At 40.4% G+C, this 24645-nt stretch overlaps 1 protein-coding gene across 2 annotated transcripts in view; it reads right to left on the minus strand.

Annotated features, from left to right (window-relative positions):
• The window catches only part of LOC124784850 (tight junction protein ZO-1), a 484431-nt gene that overhangs the window by 180956 nt on the left and 278830 nt on the right, over positions 1-24645 (minus strand). For both annotated transcript variants that reach the window (XM_047254134.1, XM_047254133.1), the window contains exon 12: positions 3608-3830. In XM_047254134.1, the coding sequence (XP_047110090.1) occupies positions 3608-3830 (223 nt within the window). The remainder of the gene's footprint in view (positions 1-3607; positions 3831-24645) is intronic.

Below are 24645 nucleotides of genomic sequence, written 5' to 3' on the forward strand. Positions count from 1 at the left end.
ATTTAGAGCATAATTAGTTATTTTTCTGTCCAGAAAGCAAAAATGATCTATTGTCTCATTTCTTAATCTAATTCTGTCAGTATCAGCTGATTTAATTTGACTACATTCCATTACCATCATTTTATTTTTGTTAATGTTCATTTTATAATCTCTTTTCAAGGCACTATCCACACTGTTCAACTTCTCCTTCAAGTCTTTTGTCGACTCTGACAGAATTAGAATGCCATTGGCAAGCTTCAAAGTTTTTGTCTTTCTCCCTGAACTTCAATTCTCTTTCCAAACTTCTCATTGGTTTCTTTCACAGGCTGCTCAATGTACAGACTGAATACCATAGGGGACAGAATACAACGGTGTCTTAACTCCCTTCTCAATTATGGCTTAAGTTTTTCAACCCCCTTCGATGCTTACAGCTGCTATCTTCTTTTTGTACAAGCTATAAATAATCTTTCACTCCCTGTCTTTTATCCCTGCTGCCTTCAAAATTTGAAACAGAGGGATCCAGCCAACAGTATCAAAAGCATTCTATAAACCTATAAATACTATAAACTTTAGTTTATGGAATTAGAATTATTACATTCTTCCGAGGGTCTGAAGATATTTCACCTGTCTCATAATGACACCAGGTGGAATACGACACCAGGTGGAATAATTCTGTCATGGTTGGCTGTCCCAATGATCTTAACAATGTCGAGGGAATGTTGTTTACTCCAGGGCTCTTGTTTCCGTTGTTTCAATTTGAGCTTTTCAACTCTCTGCCAAAGACTTCTTACAGGATCATATATTTCACCTTATCTTCATTTACTTCCTCTTCCCTTTCTACAATGTTGGCTTCAATTCCCATGTATAGAACTTCTATATATTCCTTCTACCTTTTAGCTTCTCCTCTTTGTTTAGCACTGGCTTCCTATCTGAGTTCTTGATATTCATGCAGCAGCTGCACTGATCTCTAAAGGTTTTTTAATTTTCCTACAGGCAGCACTTATCCTTCCCTTACTTATACTTACTACCACAGCCTTGCATTTGTCCTCTAGCAATTCCTGCTTCGCCATTTTGCACTTTCTGTGAATCTCATTTTTCAGGTGTCAACATTTCCTTTTGCATGCTCCATTTGCCCCATTTTATATTTTCTCCTTCCATCAATTAAACTTAATGTCTTACAGTGGAAAATCCGGGATGGAATGTAACAATATTATGAAATGGATAGTAACTACTCACCATACAGCAGAGATGCTGAGTCACAGATTGGCACAACAAAAATACTGCTGGAAAGTGAGCTTTCAGCCAACAAGGTCTTTGTCAAAAATGGAAAACACACACACACTCAAGCAAACACAGCTTACACACACACGACCACAGTCTCTCTGGCAGCTGAAGCCAGACTCTGGTCTGTCCTCCTAACAGTCTTTTTGTGGTGCCTATCTGAGATTCAACATCTCCGCAATATGCTGAGTAGCAATAATCCTTTTCATGAAATTGTTAAACTCAATATCTTCTGTGTTATACGGGAACTTCTCCTAGGACTTGCATTTTTACCTATGTGATCCCCTGCTGTCATCCTTATTTTATCTCTCAAAGCTCCCCATTCGGCTTCTAATGTATTACTTTGCTCTATTTCAGTCCAATGCTGGTTAATGCTCTTCCTGAAACTCTCAACAACCTCTGTTTTTTTTTTTTTTTTTTTTCATTTTTTTCCAGGTCAAATCTCCTTAATTTCATACCTATATGCAATTTCTTCAGTTTTAATCTGTGGTTCACAACCAATAACTTATGGTCAGAGTCCACATAACGACCCTGGTAATGTCTTTCAGTTTACAATATGATTTCAAAATCTTTACCTTACCACTACATAATTAATCTGAAATCTTCCAGTGTTCCCTGATCTCTTGCGTATATACAATCTTCTTTCATGATTTTTGAACCAAGTGTTAGCAATGATTAAATTATGCTCTGTGCAAAATTCTAACAGGCGACTTCCCTTTTCCTTCCTTTCCCACATCATGCTCACCTACTGTTTGTCCTCCTCTCCCTGTTCCTACTACTGAATTCCAATCATCCATTACGATTTAATTTTGCTCCTCCTTAAATATCTGAGTAATTTCCTTTATCTCATTATACATTCTTTCAGTCTCTTCTTCATCATCATCTGAGGTGCTAGAAGTCATATTAGCATGTACCATTGTGGTACATGTCCATCTTAGCTAGGACAATGCATTCACTATGTGCTCACAGTAGCCTACCTGTATTCCTATTTTTGTGGTCACTGTTTGACCTACTCCTCCATTACTGTTATTTGATCTTGTCTTTATAACATATACTCACCTGGCCCTAAGTCCTGTTTTTCCTGCCACTGCAATTCTCGAATGCCCAGCCTGCCCAACTTCAATCTATCTATTTCCTTTTTTAAAAAATTCTCTGATCTACATGTCCAATTAAGGGATTTAAATTCCACACTCCACCTCACAGAATGCTAATTTCGTTTTTCCTGATGATGTCATCACCCTAAGTAGTCCCCATCATGGGATCCAAATTGGGATTCCCCCCCCCCCCCCCCCCCCCAGAAAATATTCCCCAAGATGATACCATCATCATTAAGCCATGTAACTTGCAGATATTTGAACACAGATCACAGATGCAAATTATCCAAAGAAAGCCTACCTACAAAGTTTCAAGAACCAGGTTTAAATTACTCTAGAAATATACTACAACACCATACATATCGCTCCCACAAGGATCGTGAGGCCAAGATTACTTTTACAGCATGCACAGTGGCAATTAAACAGCCATTTTTGCCATGTTCCATAAGTGAGTGGAATGGGAAGAAGCCTTAATATTTGGTTCAATGAGAGGTACCCTCAAAATATAATGGCCATAGTTTCCCCTCTCATTCAACCATTCGCGGAACGAACATAGCAAGCCTACGTTGGCTGATAATACAACATGGCCAGATCAGTCAATTGCCCAGACTGATGCGCCTGCAACTACTGAAAATGTTGTTGTCCCTCTTCCAGAACCACAGGTTAGACTGCCTCTCCACATATACCCCTCTGTTGTGCTACAAGAAGATCTGTGGTTCATTGGGGATGGGATCACAAAGTTATTACATACAAATTAGAACAGACAGGACAAAAACAGGGGAAAGAATTGGTCATATGGTCCCAACAGGAGTGATCTACACAGAGTTATTCTTCAAACAAACAATGTGATAATGAATGAACTAAATAGGTGGGAGGTTCAGGCTACTCCTATAAAAGATAGCCTTGAGAAAATTAAACTTCTTGTCCAGCAACCACAACTTCTGATAATTCTACTGCGTAATTATGAAAAAATGTAATGATCTTACACAAATAACATACTTACATCATAAATCCTGACCAACAGTCCTTTCCTTGTGTACACAAATGACAACAGTATTACACAAACACAGGCAAACAAAACAAAAATGATGAGTACTCACCAGCTAAAAATATCCACCATTGGGCTTACAAAAAGAAACAAAGTGCAAATTAAAAACTTAAAGTACATCACTCTACAAACAATACCAGTTATGAGTAGCTGTCAAGTGGGTTACTGACACTGTTATTCCAAGGAGCTACTTCTGGAAACTTACTTGGAAAGACCTGCACGAAGTTCTTTGACGACATGTTTCGATTCTGCTCTAAGAAAGACAACAATGGGATAGAACTGAGCATAATTCAGCCTGTCAACTGCATTAGGTGTGATGTCCAACAGTGCATGTTTTCCTCTGTCCATTATTTCCCTTATGGCACTCAAGCGAATTATTCCTGATGACTTCTGACTCTTTGGGATTTCTTCCAGATTACTGTCCAGCTCTGTGCAAAAGATAATTAATCCAGTGTGATAAGACTGTTTCAAAATAACTACAAGTCATATGCAAGACAATTGACATTTAATAACAGTTAACTATTTTGGTATTTCCGCATTATGCATGCTGGGTCCTTGAACGGAATTCTCCAGGTACAACCTAATGGAATAATTGCCCACTTTTTTAAATGACACAAACTAAAATAAATTAATACATATCTACTTGCAGCTCAACTGTACATTCTTCATTAAACACTATCATGAACAATGGCACACAAAGATTGTGAGTAGGAACCATCTCTCCTTTGTAGAAAAGGAAGTGAGGAAGAATAGGGCTTATTGTTCCATGGACAATAGATCATTGGAGATGCAGCAAAATCTCAGATTAGGGATGGACATGAAAGAAAAGTGGTCAGATCTTTTTCAAAGGAACCACCCTGCAATTTGCCTGGAGCAATTTGAGAGAATCACAGGAAGTGTTAATCTGCAAATACAGACAGTGTTCTGCAGCACTGCCCTCTTTAATGAAAGTCCAGTGTGTGTCTTACCACTGTGCCACCTCACCGAATGTCTGCCTTCTAGATCGCAAGTCGTAAGAGTTCATATCCAAGCAGGATTCAATACTGAAGACAATTCTACTCCAGTCAATGAGATTCCAGGCCAGAGACGCTTCTGGAGATGCCTCAGCAACAATGGGATGCCAACCAGAAGAGGTAGTCTGGGGTGACACTTCCGTTCATAGCAGGACACCCTTGGTTATCATTCAGAAAATATTACACTGTTAACTAATTTAGTTCAGAAAACTATACACACACCTATGTTAAGAAAGTGATACACAGCTTTTTACACCAGCTTCTACGGGTAAAATGTTTTTAGCACATGAGGCGCCAAATTAAAACCATCACACGAATGTCAAAGGAGTGTCAAAAATATTCGTCACTGGAGTCTATGGGGTGCCATCAGAATGTGTTTTATGGAGTTCATTATGCATGACAGTAGAGGGCCCCAGAAGCTGAACAGCTGAGGAACTGATTAGTAAGGACCAACTGCTGCCAATTTCCCGTAGTCTCGGCAGATTGCACTCTCTGTGTCGAATGTGGCAATTAAGTGACTCTAGTAAGCCTTTAAATACAGATTGCCAATAATGAAAGCAGTCTTCACAGATCTTCGTGCCACCAAATTTTCTCCTACATTTGTGAGAATATGATCTGCAGTGGACGACTTCTTGAGTTGTCTAGATTTTACATAGTGGGCATGGTAACAGTATGAATGGTCAGGCTAGAAAATATACTCCATGTTTGCATGCTTGACTATAAATGCCAGGTTCACTGAGATCCATATCATCTTAGGCTGGTCAGAACAGAGCTACAATTTTTGGTAGTCAGTGAAAGGCAGTTTCAGTGTCTCAATTCCTTAACACACATCATTTTTTCCTTGTAGACCTCTCATCTCAATTTTTCTCATGCATATCTGTCTAGAGGTGTTGAGTTTAGTGACTGTGCAGGCCATTTTATTTTTTCTGAATGACTGATTAAGTGATCTCCAAGTGTTCAGTTAAGAAGTCATGTAATTATATGTGCGGAATGTGTGGGGCATCTGTCGTGTCGATAATGTGTGAATTGCTTTATCCTCAGTGGGGTGTTTTGCAGTATCTATGGCACTATATTTGTTGCTCTCTATAGATACTTGTGGTGTACATTAGCATTCCTGTAGATTATTTATCCATATTGCAGTTCGGTACAGTTTGACTAAATGAAGTTACAGTTACACAGGAACCAATGATGTGATTCTTAAAAAGCCTGCACCGTACATCGAAAGACTGATGTCACTGTTTGTCCACTTCCCTCGACCAGTGTACATTTCCAGATGACCAATAGTATGTATTGCAAAGAATGATTTGCTCAATTTTTTAAAATGATTGTTAATCTGTAAACAAAATAATTTATCACTGCTTCACTTTGCAGTTTTGTGGACACTATATTTGAAAAGTGTAACCAATTTTGAAAGTTGGTGCCATGAAGCAAAATGTAGAAAGAATAAAATGTGTTGGAATCTAGTATTCACACAACATTCCTTCAGACAAACACACGCACACATTTGAGCTGCTTCTTACTGTTATGTGGCCTGTGTGCTACTAAAATGTGTGTTGCTAAAATGTTTCTCTAATCAGTTATACATTTACATTGGTGTACTTTATACTTCACAGAACAAGTGAGCTTTGCATAATCAGAATATTTTTCAGTATATAACTAATCTGCTGCTATAACAGTTTGATGAAATCCACCATAAGGAAAATCTGCGACCACTCTTTTGATTGTCATATGTACTGTGAAACTCTGAATAGCTTCACAAACAAGTCATGTGACAGGAGAGCACAGACTAATGAGATTCAAATGCACAGACACGAATTGTAACTGACTTATGTGTTTGCTTATATTCGTTACCGTAGGGCTGTCAGTTGTGTGACTTTATGCCACAGAAAACAAAACAAAAAAGTTTGTGGTTCCATTATGTTGGAATGAAGTCAGTGTCACAACTCAGCAGCTGTAAAAGCTAAAAATTATTTGGGTACATCAGCAAATTCACTGCATTGATCACCGGTACAGCTTAACGACATCTCTGTTCGTTACTCAGTTTTGGGTGGCCTCTCTTAGCTGCCCTGCCCTGGGCGTTTTGAAACAAGGAATGAACCGTAGACACTGTCGGGTGATAAAATACATCATTTGTGATTTTAGCAGATGAATAATTTACAGTAGTCACTGTAGCTTCATTTAGTCAAACTGTACCAATCTGCAATACGGATAATTAATCCACAGGAATGCTAATGTGCACTACCAAAGACAGTACTCTTGATTCTATGGAACTGGTAATCTTTCATTGAGAGTGAATAGAAAACAAAATCGAGAAGTATGGGAAGTGTGAAAAGGAAGAAGCTGATTTTTTATTTAGAAATGAGGTGGTATGCATGATAATGTTTTGGTAAATTTGATTCAGATTTTAATAGACCAAGAAACATTTTACTGGGTGTTTATAACTAAGGCGCAGCTACTCATAGAGGGCTCTAATTATTGCACGGTATTAAGACTGGATGGATATACTAATGAGTTAGTGCGGAACTGATTTACGCTAGGGAGTGGCGATATATTTCCAATTTACGCCATCAGATGCAAACCTGGTGCTGTGAATGTTAGAAAGCCATAGAAATGTTTTGACATGTAATGTTGATTTAATTATTAACCTTCAGTGTAAGCACTGGAGACAGCTACAAGATGTTGCATCTGTAAATTAAAGTGACCAACAGTTGCTTGCGGCAGTTCTGGTTGCCTATGAGCAATGTGTTCCTGTATACTAGGCCTCCAGATCAAGTAGACACCAAACATGTCCCTGGTAAACACGTTCTTTTAGTTATCCCCAGAGCCAAAAGTTGCATGGATTCAGATCAGATGATCATGCAGGCCGTGAGTGTGGAAAATCTCTGGAGAGAAAAGGTTTGTGGAAGGTTGCATTCAGCAGATTTACACTGCACAAGTGACACGACCTGTTGCCCCCTCTTGCACAAAAACAGGAGTTTGTGCTGTTCCAAAGCAGGAATCTCACGCTGTACGAGGTGGTCTTGATTGTGTGCACGTCACAGTACACCTGACAGGTCATTTCAGTGTATTCTCTTCAAAGAAGATGCTCATGAATACATACCGCACTGTCACAGACTAATACATACCACACCATCGCAGACGTCGAGTTGAGCGGTTCTTCATGCACAATGTGCCTCGTCACTCAATAGAATATTGCCTAATCGCATGTCATCAATTTCAGTCTGTGCCAGAAAGCAAAGGGCAAACTGAGAATGTTGAAGTCTCATGTTGTGCACTGTCTGCTTCTTGTATAGGTACCGCTGTAAAATAGACCACAAAACTTTCCATACTGTTGACAGTGGGATGGACAGTTCTCATGGAGTATTAGCACTATCCAGGCCACTCACAACAGAGACCTCATCAATGACACCTCCACTGGGATAGGATGCATTTCTCTTACAGGCGCCATACCATGCTCACCCACGTTTTTGAATTTCATTATCACCTTCTTTAAACCATTGAACCATTTAATGGCATCAGGTCTCCCCTCAGACCTTTCAGATGATGACACTACCCTAATGCAACACTGTAATTGCTGCCCTTCACCTAAACCAGTTTTGCTAACAGCACACGATATCTCTTCTCGATACCTGTAGTGTTCAATCTCATTAGGGCTTGTCAAAGGACAGCGTGGATGGTGAATGTCATACCATCATTCAAATGCTGTACAGTACCAGATTTGCACCTGGTGGTCAATATGGGAATTAATTTTTTTCTGCATAAATGGGTTCCACATTAACGCATTTGCATATCTATCAAGTTTTGCTGCCGTATGATAATGACAGCCCATATTGGGCCTCTGTGAGGAGCTATGCTTTAATTACAACCACCTAAAGTGCGTGTCATTTATGACAGCGGCCGAGTTTAGGTTCGTTCTGCGCATCTGACGTCACAAAACACAGTCAGCCAATGAACAGAGAATTACGTTGCCAGAGCTCGACTGTAGTGCAGAGTACGGACGAGTGTCTTCAGTTTTAGAAACGTTCAGTCATAAATAAAGTAATTGAACAAAAGCAATGTCTTGATAGCAGACTTTCTTTTATAGAAAGTTTGGAAAAAGCATTCTTTATACCAATTGCTTCATATTCTATTAATTAATTAAACCAAACAAACAATAAGCCTCCTAATTCAGGCGATAGCAAGGAAAGGTGTTTGTATCATTCTCACTAACCGCTTTTTCGCAATAAAGAACAGCGGTAATTGTTTATTTCCTATTGTACTTCAATGAAACATGAGTAATTCATAGTCATACCAACAGTGTTTGTCGGTGTTTTGCGTGAGCTTTTACAGTCTCCCGGGAGATATATTGAATGTCGAGCTGCGTTAGCATAATGGTTAAAGTGTATGGCAGCTAAGTGAAAGGTTCTGAGTTCCAACCTGGTTCGGTGCTTAATATTTTCTTTACTGAAAAACAATATCGAAGTGTCTTACTTCATGAATTTTATGCGTTTGAACGTAATTTTTTGAAATTTCTAGTGGCAACTAAAATTGACCATACGGAAAGTATACGCTATGAACGTTTACGTCTGCAAACTCTTCAAAATTTCGTGCAACGGTTTACTACATCTAATGCTACACAATAACTGTGTTGAACATCGAAACAAAATTTACTCATTTATGGGGGGAAGGTATCAGTCATGAAGATGTGTAAAAATAAAATTTTTGGGCCAAATAGTTTTTGTGAAATCGAATGATAAAGTGTGTCAAAGCAGTCGAAACACCATGTGTCTGCACAGGCGAGCAGTGCGATGATGACAAAATAGCATACATCGCGGAGTGCGGGGAGCACGTCTCTGTAGCAGCGAAAGGGTTAATGCGGCCCTGATGGCTTTACTTCATAAACTGCGCGCTCCCCCCTAAACGTAAGTTTGCGAACTATACTATACTACGGCGCTGCTTCTCTTGGCGCATACAACTGGCAACGCAGCAATCTCCCGCATCTGGGCATGCATGTGCGAACCGCCAAGATAAAAGAATTGAACTATAGTACATTAATATTAAACAGGAGGGTACTGTTCAGAATGACAATGAAAGTAAGGAAGAATGATAATGAAACAAGGAAGAAATTTATTAAGCAAAAGCATATCTAATTACTCATGCCTGAAATTCACAGTAGATATTTTACTTTTATCTGATAGCATACTTCTTTATTGTATACCATCTCTTTTCAGTTTTTATTGTTTATTTACTTTCTTATTAAAATGAAGTGTTGCAACATTCATCTCATCTTTCTACAGTGATGTCAATTTCTTGCATTGCTGTTACATTCATAAACTTCAACTGAAACTCTCAGTCAGTAATTAATTTGTTCTCTCTTTGAATTATATTCATTGTTTACCTCTTATACTAATTTTTGGTATCAATTGTAAAACTTAATGGGAAAAATTATATATAAAAACAAAGATGAGGTGACTTACCGAACGAAAGCGCTGGCAGGTCGATAGACACACAAACAAACACAAACATACACACAAAATTCAAGCTTTCGCAACAAACTGTTGCCTCATCAGGAAAGAGGGAAGGAGAGGGGAAGACGAAAGGAAGTGGGTTTTAAGGGAGAGGGTAAGGAGTCATTCCAATCCCGGGAGCAGAAAGACTTACCTTAGGGGGAAAAAAGGACAGGTATACACTCGCACACACGCACTTATCCATCCACACATACAGACACAAGCAAACATATTGCTTTTTTGATTTAATGTGCCTATTTTGTGTTCCATCTACTTCTTTTGTAAATCATTCATTGTTTATCTCTTATAATCTCTATTTGAAGGCTTGGATTTGTACTTTTTTGGTAGTCATCACTTTCTTGAGCCTCTGAGGTGAAATGTACTCGAACAGCAAAGCCATAACCACTTTTAACCAGTAACTAGTCAATATCATGTTGTTTAAATAGCTGTTCCTTCAATAATGCACTTGAATAACTATTTTTCAGTGCAAAAGGATACTTGAATGTACTAATGAGCAATGTCTAATTCACAGCAAACACACAAACTCACAGTAATTGCAGATACTTATTAAAGATACAGCTATTCCAATAACCTGACAGAGACTAGTGATTAGTCGAAAATGGAGTTCTGTTTAGTCACAGTATTTTACTACAGTGACTGAACTTGATCATTTCTTGCAAATGTGGTGTTCACCAAGTTTGAAATATTAATAAAATTCTTTCACAAAGAATGTCTGCTGTAATTTTCTAAATTTATTCCCTAATGCAATTTCTGACTAATAACATAGATCCATTCAAAAGAAAATGAAGCATTTACTCAATGAGTGTTGGTCAGAGAAGTGGTTACCTGCTTCACAGTGCTTCTGTAACCACTGTACAGTGTCGTATGCATTACACTGCAGGTGTCATTTTCAGTAAGCTTCCAACAGAAATGAAAAATGCAAATTATAAATCTCAGATTTTCGTATCTAAGTTGAAGGACTTCTTATTAGTGATTGGTGCACGTCTCTTAAGGTCAGTTCACACTGGATGTCAACAGATTGTCACAGAACAGAAGGAAATGTCTCCATCAATGGTTATACATTGATATTAGACAGAGTGTTACATCACTTAGTGCAGTATCGAATGGTGGAAGAGGAGTTGTGGAGGATCATATATCTTACAAAAGGTCAAAATATAGTATCAGTATTAAGAAAATAACAATGATAGTAGAATTTATTAATGATGAAAGCAAAATTCTTAACAGATGTTCTCGACAAATGTCATACGGTAAATTTACGACACTGCTGAGAACTAAAATAAGTTATTCATTCAGTCATATTGTGGGTCAGTTCTTGATTTTAATTAATTTTGAAAAACCAGCGTAGCACTGATGACTGGTGTTGTAATGATTCCAGATGAAATACAGCACACAGTATGTCTGTCCAGAATTGCTTCCTAGCATGCACCAACTCTCGAGGACAACATTCTGAGCACTCGATACGACAAAGTCATAAAAAGAAAAAAACTGTACCCAACTTATATGACTGCTTGCATTTGTTTTTGTTGTAAATGTCAAAAATTACTTGCAGAGACCAGTCTGCTGTCACCCTTCAGATAGATTTAGCCAGGCTGGTTATATTCTGCATGGCCTGCCTCAGCTGTCTTACCTACCCACTGATACACATTGTTCAATAAAATATCCAGGTTTCTATAATTTATATGTTTTATACTTACAATTTACATGTTTTCTTCTTAAAATATATTAGGGTACCTTATATTAACTTTGAGCAAAATTTAATTCCACAAACAATTCATTTTTTGAGTGAAATTTGATTACAACCTGCACACCTTTCATACCCCCTCAGTTGGGACATATATTTGATGGCAACATTCTGTTATAAATCAAAGATGTTCAGTTTGCACACACAAAACAATTTGATAATTCGCTCAATAAAATTAAATAGCTACCAGCTGACAAAGAAAATTTTAAATATAATCTGAAATCTTTACTTTTAGACATCTCTTACAAGGGAGCAGTCCAATCCAAAATGTCAAAATGTGCCCTGAAAATACACCAAAAGAAACATAATGTCAAAATTTTAGCTGCTAAGACACACTGCAACTATTCAAAAATATGTTGAACATTGTCAAATTCATAGTTCACCAGGTGACTGGAGAAATGTAGCAGACAGCGCATGTGCAACATGGCAGTCACATAACCTTGATTAATGGCACATTGGTAAACAGTATAAATGTTCTGAACCTTACAAAGATAAAATAAAAAGAATGTGGTATGTAATTGAAGTCATCTACTTTTCCTGAAGACCTACATATGGGTTATTTATTAGTTAATTTCTTGGAGTTTCATTCAAATGGTGCCGACATTTCATTAGAAATTGTGAACAAATTAGAAGAAAGAGGAAGTAACTCTGAAAGTTCCATGAATTGTCGTTCAAATGGTGATTGTTGTGCTACTTAACGCCCAGAGCAAAAATATAGTATCTTGCTAGCCCAAAGAAAACATGGAGAGTAATATCTTTCAATGACAAAGAAAAGCTGTAAAAGTTTTGGTTCAATAAAAGAGGGAGAAAATGCTTAAAGTTAAGCTGCCTTCAAACCCCATATCATGTTGTAAGACCAGAACATGAACTGTATAAATGGAAGAGAGATTTATTTGCAGAAATATGTGCCAAAATCAAACTTGCAAAAGTGCGAAAGAAAAACTATTTGAAAGATTTAGAACTGCTCACGAGAGGCAGTGTACCATCACCGAGGGAAATCTACGAGTCTAGGCCCCCAGAAGTGAAGTGCGATGAACATTACTCATTTCCAGGCTTCTTTGACCTGGTTAAATAGATTTGCAAAATTATATAGAAAAGGAAATAACAAAATTCAAAGTTTACTTCAAGTAAATGTGTAGAGGACTATGGACAAACTCTCACCTTCTTGTTGTCCCCTAAAATGTTGTGCATAAAGCAAAACAGAGTTCCCTGTGCAGTCAATAAACATTATGACACACAGCAACTCTTAGTGTCTTGGCCAGCTGCACAAGGTTTCTCAGTTGAGGAGCAATGGTGCAAACAGCCCTATCACAGTGGACCCATAGAGTCTCGGTAGGGTTAAACTCTGGACAGTTTTGTAGCCATGGCAGTACTGTAAATTCATCCTAATGTCTTTGAACCTCAGATGTAAACTGCAAGCTGTGTGAGGCACTGCATTTTCCTGCTAGTAGATGCTGCCATGCCAAGGGACAGGGTTCCTAAGGATGGATGCATACTTGTGTGATCCACTGTGCCTTCCAGAATGACTAAATCATCCAGGGAATGCCACAAAAACACCTCCCAGACCATAATGCTACTTCCTCCAGTCGGTACCCTCATGACAGTTGTTGCAATGTGTTCGCTGTCAGACATTTCGTGTTGTTACACCAGTGGCCATTTGCCACCTGGAAAGACCACTGTTGCTACTCAGTGCATAGCTAGTTGTGGTACTGGCATGCAAATTTCAACTTTCAGCACCAATGAACAGCACTTACTGTGGGCTACCCTGTACACATAACAGATTCCAGAATGAGATTTTCACTCTGCAGCGGAGTGTACACTGATATGAAACTTCCTGGCAGATTGAAACTGTGTGTCGGACCGAGACTCGAACTCGGGACCTTTGCCTTTCGCGGGCAAGTGCTCTACCGTCTGGGCTACCTGAGCATGACTCGGCCCCGTCCTCACAGGTTTACTTCTGCCAGTACCTCGTCTCCTACTTTCCAAATTTCACAGAAGCTCTCCTGCGAACCTTGCAGAACTGGAAAGTAGGAGACGAGGTACTGGCGGAAGTAAAGCTGTGAGGATGGGGCGTGAGTCGTGCTTGGGTAGCTCAGTAACTAGAGCACTTGCCCACGAATGGCAAAGCCCTGAGTTCGAGTCTCGGCCCAGCACACAGTTTTAATCTGCCAGGAAGTTTCATATCGGCACACACTCCACTGCAGAGTGAAAATTTCACTCTAGAAACATCCCCCAGGCTGTGGCTAAGTCATGTCTCTGCAATATCCTTTCTTCTGGGAGTGCTAGTTCTGCAAGTTTCACAGGAGAGCTCCTGTGAAGTTTGGAAAGTAGGAGACGAGGTACTGGCGGAAGCTGTGAGGATGGGGTGTGAGTCGTGCTTGGGTACCTCAGATGGTAGAGCACTTGTCCGCAAAAGGCAAAGGTTCCGAGTTCGAGTCTCGGTCCGGCACACAGCTTTAATCTGCCAGGAAGTTTACACAGAACAGTCTCGGCGGAGACACTGTTGGTAGTCCTTTGGTTCATCCGGGAGGTCACTGAACAACAGTTGCTCATTTATTTGGCTGTCCATATCTCCACAGCTGTTGTTCACCGCTGTCATCTAGGGCCCATGGTGAACTACAGTTGCCTTGGTGCCATTTTGCCATGCACGGTATGTTTTAACCACAGCAGCACACGAACAGTTTACAAACATAGCCATTTTGAAAGTCTTACACCCTTGGCCCGAGAGCCAATGATGATGACATTTCCGACGTCAGATCGATCATTCCATTTCCACAGAACAACAATGACTGCATTGCTTTTCACATCCCCCCTAATACGCTTTATATACCCTCCACTCTAATACTGCCACCCGCTGTCTGTGAGTGGTTATTGCTCCTTGACCTTGAACATAGGTGGTGGTCACATTAATGCACTGGACCAGGCCTTCAGGAACTTCACAGCAAATTAAGGCAAGGAAAAAAAAAAAGACTGCTTAGCTGCAAAAATGTTGTAATTGATGCAGCAGAATCTGGAGAAATGGGAGAGAATAATTTTCAGTACTAGGTACGAAATGTGTTCTTATTAGTTGCAGAATATAATTCACTGTTGGACTCTTCATCAGGACATAATGATACCTCTGTCTTTAGGAGGACAACAAAGAGACTGTTATAATGTAATGTGGATTCCACCCGAAACTAACAGTGTGATTTAGCCCCTCAATAAAGGCATTTTTCAACAGTGTAAAGCATTTTTCAGAAAACTGTCAAACAATATAATTTGTGATAGCTCTTTGTCATTTCAAGTTTATCAATGTAACACTATTACTAGACTACAGCCATTTGCTATCGTCAGTTTGCATCATCATGTTTTACAAATTTGATCAAGTATGTCTGATATGCAGCACAATATGTGGAACAATGGCTATGACCATTTCTTACTCCATTCTAGCTCTGTCTAAATAGAGCTAGTAATTGCTGTGAAGTGCTCAAATGCATTTATCTTTCTTTTATCAGGTGTGCCTTGGGTAAGGAAAATGCTTGCTTTTTGTCATCCAATATGTGGTGTCACCGCCAGACACCACACTTGCTAGGTGGTAGCCTTTAAATCGGCCGCGGTCCCTTAGTATACGTCGGACCCGCGTGTCGCCACTGTCAGTGATTGCAGACCGAGCGCTGCCACACGGCAGGTCAAGAGAGACGTCCTAGCACTCGCCCCAGTTGTACAGCCGACTTTGGTAGCGATGCTATACTGACAAACTACTCTCTCATTTGCCGAGACGATAGTTAGCATAGCCTTCAGCTACGTCATTTGCTACGACCTAGCAAGGCGCCATTACCAGTTATATTGAGATTGTAATTATGTATCATCAAGAGCGATGTTCTCCAATTATGGATTAAAGTTAAGTCTTCCAGAAGCTATGTACTATTTTTGGCTACTATAATTACTTTACCTTGCTCCAGACCTCACACCAGCCTGCGTGAGCTTAAACGCGTGCATTTCGGCCTCCTCTAGCAACACGGTGTTGGCTCTTCTGCCAACACATCACAATACACACTTCACATTTCTGTGATGATTATAAGCAATAAACAAGGAACAGTCTCATTGATAGTAAAATGTACATAACTGAAAAATTCTCATAAGATCTGTGTGACAGTAATTTTTATAAAATACTGATTTTGTTTCCTGTCCCAGTTACTTGCATAAAAATTACATCTGCGACAGTTCAGCTGTCAATATGAAATACAAATTATTAAAAAAAATTAATAATTTCAGTCATTTTACAAATAAGAGCTTAAAATTCATTTGTGTGCACTTTGAACTTCGCACATGTGGTGCTATGTTCTCTTGTCACAGCTGTGTCTGCTTACTCAGCAGATCTTGCAGTATGGAGGAAGGTCTGCACAAACTTCTGTTATAACTGGTTCTTCATGCAGAAAAACTAAGTAACTCCCTCCCTCCCCATGTACATTAGCAGTTAAAACCTTTGTTGTTAAATTTGTCTTTCACTTTCAGTAAAAGTAGTGACAAAGACAAATATCTTCACTTTTATTACATTTAAACCACTGTGCTACTTAGTAATGCACACAGACACAAACAAATCATATATATAAGGGTGCTAAACTGACTTTTTCCATGTCTTTTCAATATAACTTGGACAAATGTTGCACAGAACAAGGAACTAACTATCACACCGCAATAGCAACTGCAGTGTCATTAGCAAAGTGCTTTCTGTAGTTCACTGTAATGTGTTTCAGACAGTAAACAAGTATGTGGCCCATCATAGAGACTGTCTGTGCTTCCTACTTGGAGATGCAGTTTCACTTTCAGTTTTGTGGAATATTTATTGCTCCTCAATATCAGTAAGTACTCTGTATGAAGCTGACATAGCGATCCCATTTCCCTTGTTTGTAGTGCTAGACATGGGAGATCGGCGTTTATCCTCCGACCCTCACATTACTCACATGAACAGAGCTTACTTCTTCCAATCTTCAAGGATACTTTTCATAATAGTAGACAACATGTTGAAAGAACTCATCCATCTCTGTACATTCAGAATTTTAGTCAAATTGCTCGAGTAAAAATGATATCTACATGCATTCGTCTAGCGCTAACACTTTCAAATAACAACATATCACTGATGTGGTTGCAAGAGGATACACTTTCAAGATATTACGGGGAACATTTTGTGATCTATCCAAAGCAGTGGATGTGTAAGTTGTTATATTATTTTGGAAAGTTAAATTCTATGGAAACAATAACATAAAAAGTATATGGTATCTCCAACATCTAATTTAATGTGTAACCAATTATAAAGTTGGTTGATCTGGGGGAGGGGATCTAACAGAGAGGTCATCGGTACCATCGAATTAGGAGAGGATGGGGAAGGCATTTGGCTGTGCCCTTTCAAAGAAACCATCCCGACATTTGCCTGAAGCGATTTAGGAAAATAATGGAAAACCTAAATCAGGATGGCCAGATGCAGGTTTGAGCCGTCAACCTCCCAAATGGAAGTCCAGTGTGCTAACCATTGCGTCATCTGGCTCAGTTAAATAAAAAAAAAATTATTTTCTGGGTTACTTTCAAACTTGAAAAGTTCAGAATTATAATGATGGACAGAGTGAAGTTCACAGTTTGTTATTAGAAAACTAAAAATAGATATCTCAAAATTTTAAGACAAAAATAATGAGTCATTATTGGAGACCTACATAGTGTATCGTCCAGAGGGTAGTTCAAACACCTCAGAAAAGTGGACAAAAGTATCATACAAAAAAAGTAGGCAAAATGTGAAAAAATGGAAATATAGTGAATGATAATTATCGTCAAGTACTTTCTAGTATGGATTGTGGGAAAGCAGTGAACAGATGGTAAGAGTGCAAAAGGTACAAACACGACAAGACAATCCGATGTGTATTCTTCTTTCTCTTTTGCCTTTGTCCTGCTTCTACACGGGGTTGGTATTGTTATCTATTGTAACTGGAATGGTTAACTTGAAGGGGGGGGGGGGGGGGCAGACTGTGCTTCTTGTTCCTACCCCATTACCCCTCAGGAGAGAATACGTGTACTCCAACTGCCTATGTGTATTGTTATCCATGTGAAAGTGTGCAAACATTTTCAACATGTCTGGGCAACTGCCTAAAAACCACATGCAGGCTGGTTGGAACATAAGCCCTCGTCATCATGCCAACAGGCAGATTTGATCTGGGATCAGGAACCTGTCCAAAAAATAATTACCACTATGTGAATGTGAAAATTAATGATTTACCAAATCACAATATCCCAATGCTTGATGTGATTATGTGGAAACACTGGACTCTGCATTATAACTGCTTTACAACCAATTAACTTGTTTGTAATCCTAACAAAACCCAATAACTTCTGTTAGGTGTTTCTTAGAATATGTAAAATAAATGTATCAAACAATGGAAACTCCAGGATGGAATGTAACAATACCAGAGAAGGAAAGTTGCTACTCACCATATAGCAGAGATGCTGAGTCATGATAGGCACAACAAAAAGATTCACACAATTATAGCTTCGGCCATTAAGTCCTTTGTCAGCAGTAGACACACATACACACACGTGCACATACACACTCACGCAAACGCAACTTGCATACACATCTGCAGTCTCAGAGAACAGGAACTACACTGCGAGCAGCAGCACCAGTGCATGATGGGAGTGGCGATTGGGTGGGGGTAAGGAGGAGGCTGGGGCGGGGAGGGGGAGGGGTAGCATGGTGGGACTGGTGGACAGTGAAGTGTTGCAGTTTATACAGAGGGCAGGAGAGAAGGTGCAGAAGGGGGAGAGGGTAAGTAGAGCAGGAAGCAGAGAAATAAAAAGAAATTAAAAGACTGGGTGTTGCAGTGAAATGATGGCAGTGTAGTGCTGGAATGGGAACAGGGAGGGGTCTGGATGGGTGAGGACAGTGACTAACAAACGTTGAGGCCAGAAGTGTTACGGGAACGTAGGATGTATTGCAGGGAAAGTTCCCACCTGTGCAATTCAGAAAAGTTGGTGTTGGTGGGAAGGATCCATATGGCGCAGGCTGTGAAGCAGTCATTGAGATGAGGGATATCATGTTTGGCAGCGTGTTCAGCAACCGGGTGGCCCATTTCTTTTTTGGCCACAGTTTGTTGGCGGCCGTTCATGCAGACAGACAGCTTGTTGGTTGTCATGCCTACATAGAATGCAGCACAGCGGTTGCATCTTAGCTTGTAAATCGTGACTGGTTTCACAGGTAGCCCTGCCTTTGATAGGAGAGGTGATATTAGTGACCATACTGGAGTAGGTGCTGGTAGGAGGATGTATGGGACAGGTCTTCATCTAGGTCTATTACAGGAGAATGAGCCGCGAGGTATGGGATTGGGAGCAGGGGTTGCATAAGGATGGACGAGTATATTGTGTAGGTTCAGTGGACGGCAGAATACCACGGTAGGAAGGGTGGGAAGGATAGTGGGTAGGACATTTCTCATTTCAGGGCACGACGAGAGGTAATCGAAACCCTCGCGGATAATGTAATTCAGTTGCTCCAGTCCCGGATGGTACTGAGTTACGAGGGGAATGCTCCTCTGTGGCTGGACTGTAGGACTTTCGGAGGTGGTGGGGGACTGGAAAGATAAGGCACGGGAGATTTGTTTTTGTACAAGGATGTACAAAGTGAGTTTTAGCCTTCCACTATCGTCGTCTTCCTCAGACTTCACCACTCCCCCCCCCCCCCCCCCTCCCCCCTCCCCCACTTGTGCAACCATTTAGTCCTTTTCGTACTTTTAGCACGTATTTGGGTGTATTTTTGCATAATTCTTCAGATGTAATTCTACTTTCTTACGTAATTTTTCACATTGTTTGCACCACCATGGATCCTTGTTCCTTCCATCTGTGTCAATACAGAAAAGTTTCCTGATCCCTAGCCAGATCCCAGTCCCACATACTGTTCCTGCGTTGATGCTTGGCTCATGAAATCCCCCCAAATGGCCTTACCATCAAATTACCAATCTCTGGTTGCCAGCCCTCCTTCCAAAATGACCTCCACCCGTTCAGATTCTGCCAATCCTTAACCCTCACCAACATAGTCCTGCAAAACCATATCAACCAAGTCGAATCCTCCTTGCAGCACCTTCTCTCCATCCGCAAAATTCTCCTGCTATGTAATCGCAAATTCCTGGAACCCATAACACACATTGAAACTTTTGCCCTGCAGGAACTTGAGCAATGTGCAGAATGCCACCTCAAAAAGCTCTCCATCCTACTCACTTCCTATTCCTGCCTCGGAGTACCACTGTCCACCACTTCTACAACAACCTCCAAACCTCCCCCACACCCGCTCACAGCTGACAAACGCTGTCTCGCAGACCTACTACACGAACTCCACCCTCTAAAACTTCCTCCCACCACCACACAGAACCCAAAACCTAAACAGACCCACTACAGAGTTATGAACCTTTCCTCCAGAAGTCTTAGTCCCACAGAAATATCAGTCCTTTCCAAAGGCCTCACTTTTCGTCCCACTCCCAAATTCAACCATATAGGACTAGTCAAAGACCTCTCCTTCTCCTGGTCTCTACAGTGGAAACACTTTTTCACCACCAACCCGACCAATCAGACTCAACCAAATACCAATATTGAACCTTGCCTAACTCAGTTCACTCCTCCATCCAACCATGATCCACCCCCACTGCCTCTAAACCAACCCCTGTTAACTTTCCAGAATTTCTTAACCTCGAACCTTGCCTCACCATCATTCCCCAAATCCCTCAACACGCAAACTAACCTTACATCCACAGAAATAACTGCATTCCACCATCTAAAAACTGATCCCGACCTTATAATCCTACCTGCAGACGAAAGCTCCACCACCATTGTCTTCAACTCCAAGGATTACGTGGCAGAAGGACTCCATCAGCTCACAGATACTTCACCTACAAACCATGCCACAGTGACCACATTCCAGTAATCCAGCAGGATCTCCAGTCACTACTCAAATTCTTAGGCCCATCCCAGAACCTCTCTCCAGAGTCCATCTCTCTACTTACCCCTACCACTCCCCGCACTCCCACCTTCTACATGCTTCCTAAGTTCATAAACCCAACCACCCAGAACGCCCCATTGTGGCCAGTTACTGTGTCCCCACTGAGAGAATCTCTGCTCTTATAGACCAACACCTTCAACCTATTACCTGGAACCTACTCTCCTATGTAAAAGATACCAACCATTTCCTCGACCGACTCTCCACACTTCCTTTCCCTTTACCACACGGTGACCTGCCCATCACTATTGATGCGACCTCCCTGTACAATAACATTCCTAATGCCCATGGCGTTACTGCTATTGAACACTATCTTTCCAGATGCCCTATGGATTCCAGTCCAACAATCTCCTTCCTAGTCTCCATGACCAACTATATCCTCACCCACAATTACTTCTCCTTTGAAGGCATTACCTACAAACAAATCTGCGGTACGGCTATGGTCACCCGCATGGCACCATCCTATGCTAACCTATTCATGGGCCATCTAGAGGAATCCTTCCTAAAAACGCAGAAATCTAAACCCCTCACCTGGTTCAGATTCACTGAGGACATCTTTGCTATCTGGATTGAAGGTGAGGACACCTTATTCACATTCCTCGAGAACCTCAACAACTTCTCCCCCATTTGCTTCACCTGGTCCTACTCAACTCAACAAGCCACCTTCCTAGATGTTGACCTCTACCTCAGAGATGGCTACATCAGTACCTCTGTCCATATCAAACCTACTAACTACCAGCAATACCTCCACTTCGACAGCTGCCACCCATTGCATACCAAGAAGTCCCTACTGTACAGCCTAGCCACCCATCATTGTAGCATCTGCAGTGATGAGCAGTCCCTCTCAAAATATACCGAGGGTCTCAATGAAGCCTTCACTAACTGTAATTATCCTCCCATCCTTGTACAAAAACAAATCTCCCGTGCCTTATCTTTCCAATCTCTCACCACCTCCCAAAGTCCCACAGTCTGGCCACAGAGGACCATTCCCCTCGTAACTCAGTACCATCTGGGACTGGAGCAACTGAATTACATTCTCCACCAGGGTTTCGATTACCTCTTGTCGTGCCCTGAAATGAGAAATGTCCTACCCACTATCCATCCCACCCCTCCTACTGTGGTATTCCGCCGTCCACCGAACTGACACAATATACGCATCCATCCTTACACAATCCCTGCTCCCAATCCCTTACCTCATGGCTCATACCCCTGTAATAGACCTAGATGCAAGACCAGTCCCGTACATCCTCCTACCACCATCTGCTCCAGTCCGGTCACTAACATCACCTATCCCATTAAAGGCAGGGCTATCTGTGAAACCTGTCAAGTGATTTACAAGCTAAGCTAGATAAGATAAGATAAGATACTTTATTGTCACATAACATGTTCTTATACAATCATTCGATTGAGAACATTGGTGACTCGTCAGTCTTTAACCTAAGTTGTTACAGTATTTTATATACTAGAGGAAATACGTAATACATACATTGCTTATTATAATAAAAATACAACATTATATTTTAAATATTTTCGTTACTCATCGAATCATTATCATAACCTTCACACACCTATATGAAGCATGGATGTACTGAATGGAATACAAACCACCATTCAAACTATAATTCTATTTATAAACATGAATATACAGTGAACGTGTATACTTTGTATCTATATGGCTTCGGGGAAAAAAAAAAAAAAAAAAAAAAAAAAAAAACAGTATGACAGTTAGTGCAGAAATCTCTAAAATAGCACAAGGCTTCCAGGAAACATCATGTGCTTACAAGAACCTTATAATAGAGGTGGGCAACTAACGTGTGTACCAAAACATGCTACCACAATAACAGGCAGCAATGACTGTAAGGCTGCAATAGTAACTTAAAAATAGAACTTATAAGATAATTAAGGTAACAGGGTTATGCAATCAACATTTAGTTACGACAGAGATAACTAATGGGAACCTTACATGGACATCCATGTACACCCAATACAACAATCAAGTACAACCATATGCAGACCACATCAGAAAGCTAGCAATGTATGCCAGAGGCAAAAAATTAGTGATAAGTGCTGACATGAATTCCAGAATGACCCTCTGGAACTCAGACATAACAGATGAAAGACGACGCATAATCACTGACGTAATACAAGAAACACAATTGCAGGTAATGAACACAGAGGGACCTATACCAACATATGCAGGGTTCAATGGTATGAGCAGTAATATTGACATTACACTAGCAAATAATGCAGCAATGGCACACTAACAAACTGGACCATACACAACAATATAATGAATAGGGACAACAATGTCATAACATACACAAGAACTCACACTCAGAACACAACGATCAAATCAAGCACCAGACACTTATTGCCTCACAATGCAGAATGGAACAAATTAATGGAAATTATCCAACAATACAATCCAGAAAACATTAGTGGAGGGATCAATTACAGAGTGCACAAGCAGCTAACATTGGTAATACAAGATTCTCACAACACATGAATATCAATGGCACAGAAGACAAAAAGCTCACCAATAACTTGAACAACGAACTCCCTAGACACAAACAAGATGACACATACAAACGAAAATTATATTAAAGGGAAATAATAGATACTGACAGAGAAGATAAGAAAACCCCACTAGTTTTGGAAAAGCTAAGGCAGAAATCATGGTACGATGACAATACACCAGAGTTTCTGCTGTATAAACTACTCACTGATGATGTCATCTATACAGACACACCATATCATACAACACTATGAGAAAACCTACACACACTATACAACACCACAACTGCCATCTGTCCTTTTGCACAATAAGAGGTTGCGCTACCAATCTCAGAGCTCAAAAACAAGAAAGCACCTGGACCAGATGGTATCCATTAGCACCACAGATCACGCCGTTCCTAACAACTTACTGAACGATGCATTATGGCTGGACAGGGAACCTACAGTATGGAAAACCTCCAAAGCAGTCATTATTAAGATCCTTCAGATCCAAAGACTTACAGGCCAATATGCCTTATAAACATCTGAGCAAAGTTTCAGGAGAAACCACTGTGTAACTGCTTGCAAACACACAGAGCTCTCAGTGGTATGAGCCAACAACAGTTCAGCTTCAGAACAGGCAAATCAATAGATGATGCCATCAACCAGGCCCTTCACATAATTCATATTACAACACAGAAATACACCATTGCAATAAACATTGACATTGCCGGAACATTCGATAACCTCTGGTGGCCCGCAATGTTTTAAAGGTTAAGACATCTGAAGGTACTACAATCACAGTACAACAGTTTCCTAGACTACTGTAAAGACTGAGTGGTCAAATGGCAGATGGACAGCTGGAAAGCAATTAAAAGAATTACCACAGGCTGTCCTCAAGGGTCAATCTGCAGTCCCATCTTCTGGGACATAACAATCAAACACTTCCTGCAACTTCTAGATGGGGATGACAGGCTAGATGGAATTGTCTCCTATGCAGACGACCTATTAGTTGTAGTCACTGCAAACAACAGAGCACAGCTAGAAGAGAAAGCCATCTACAAAAAATTACACAATGGTGTCACAATAACAAAATCAGGATCTCCAAAAACAAAACAACACACACATTACTGAAAGGATCACACCAAAGTAATTCTTCAGCTAAAATTATGGAAACAAGCATCAAATGAGCACATGTTACACACAATCATGGGGTACACATGGATGAGACATTGAATTTCCACGAACACGTAAGGATAACAACAGACAAAGCAGAAAAAATACTACATAAACTGGAGAAGCTAAATTCAAAACAGTACAGGCTACCTCTACCAGTCATAAGGACATACCACTATGCACTCTTTGAATCAGTAATTAGCTTCACAGCTAGCACGTGTGCACACACGGTCATCAACAAAGCATCAGTCACATGAAGGTAAAGAAGTGTCCTACTAAGGCTATCTGGAGCCTTCGGCACTACCTCCA

Source organism: Schistocerca piceifrons, chromosome 1 (genome assembly GCF_021461385.2).
Source record: "Schistocerca piceifrons isolate TAMUIC-IGC-003096 chromosome 1, iqSchPice1.1, whole genome shotgun sequence".
Lineage (NCBI taxonomy): Eukaryota > Metazoa > Arthropoda > Insecta > Orthoptera > Acrididae > Schistocerca > Schistocerca piceifrons.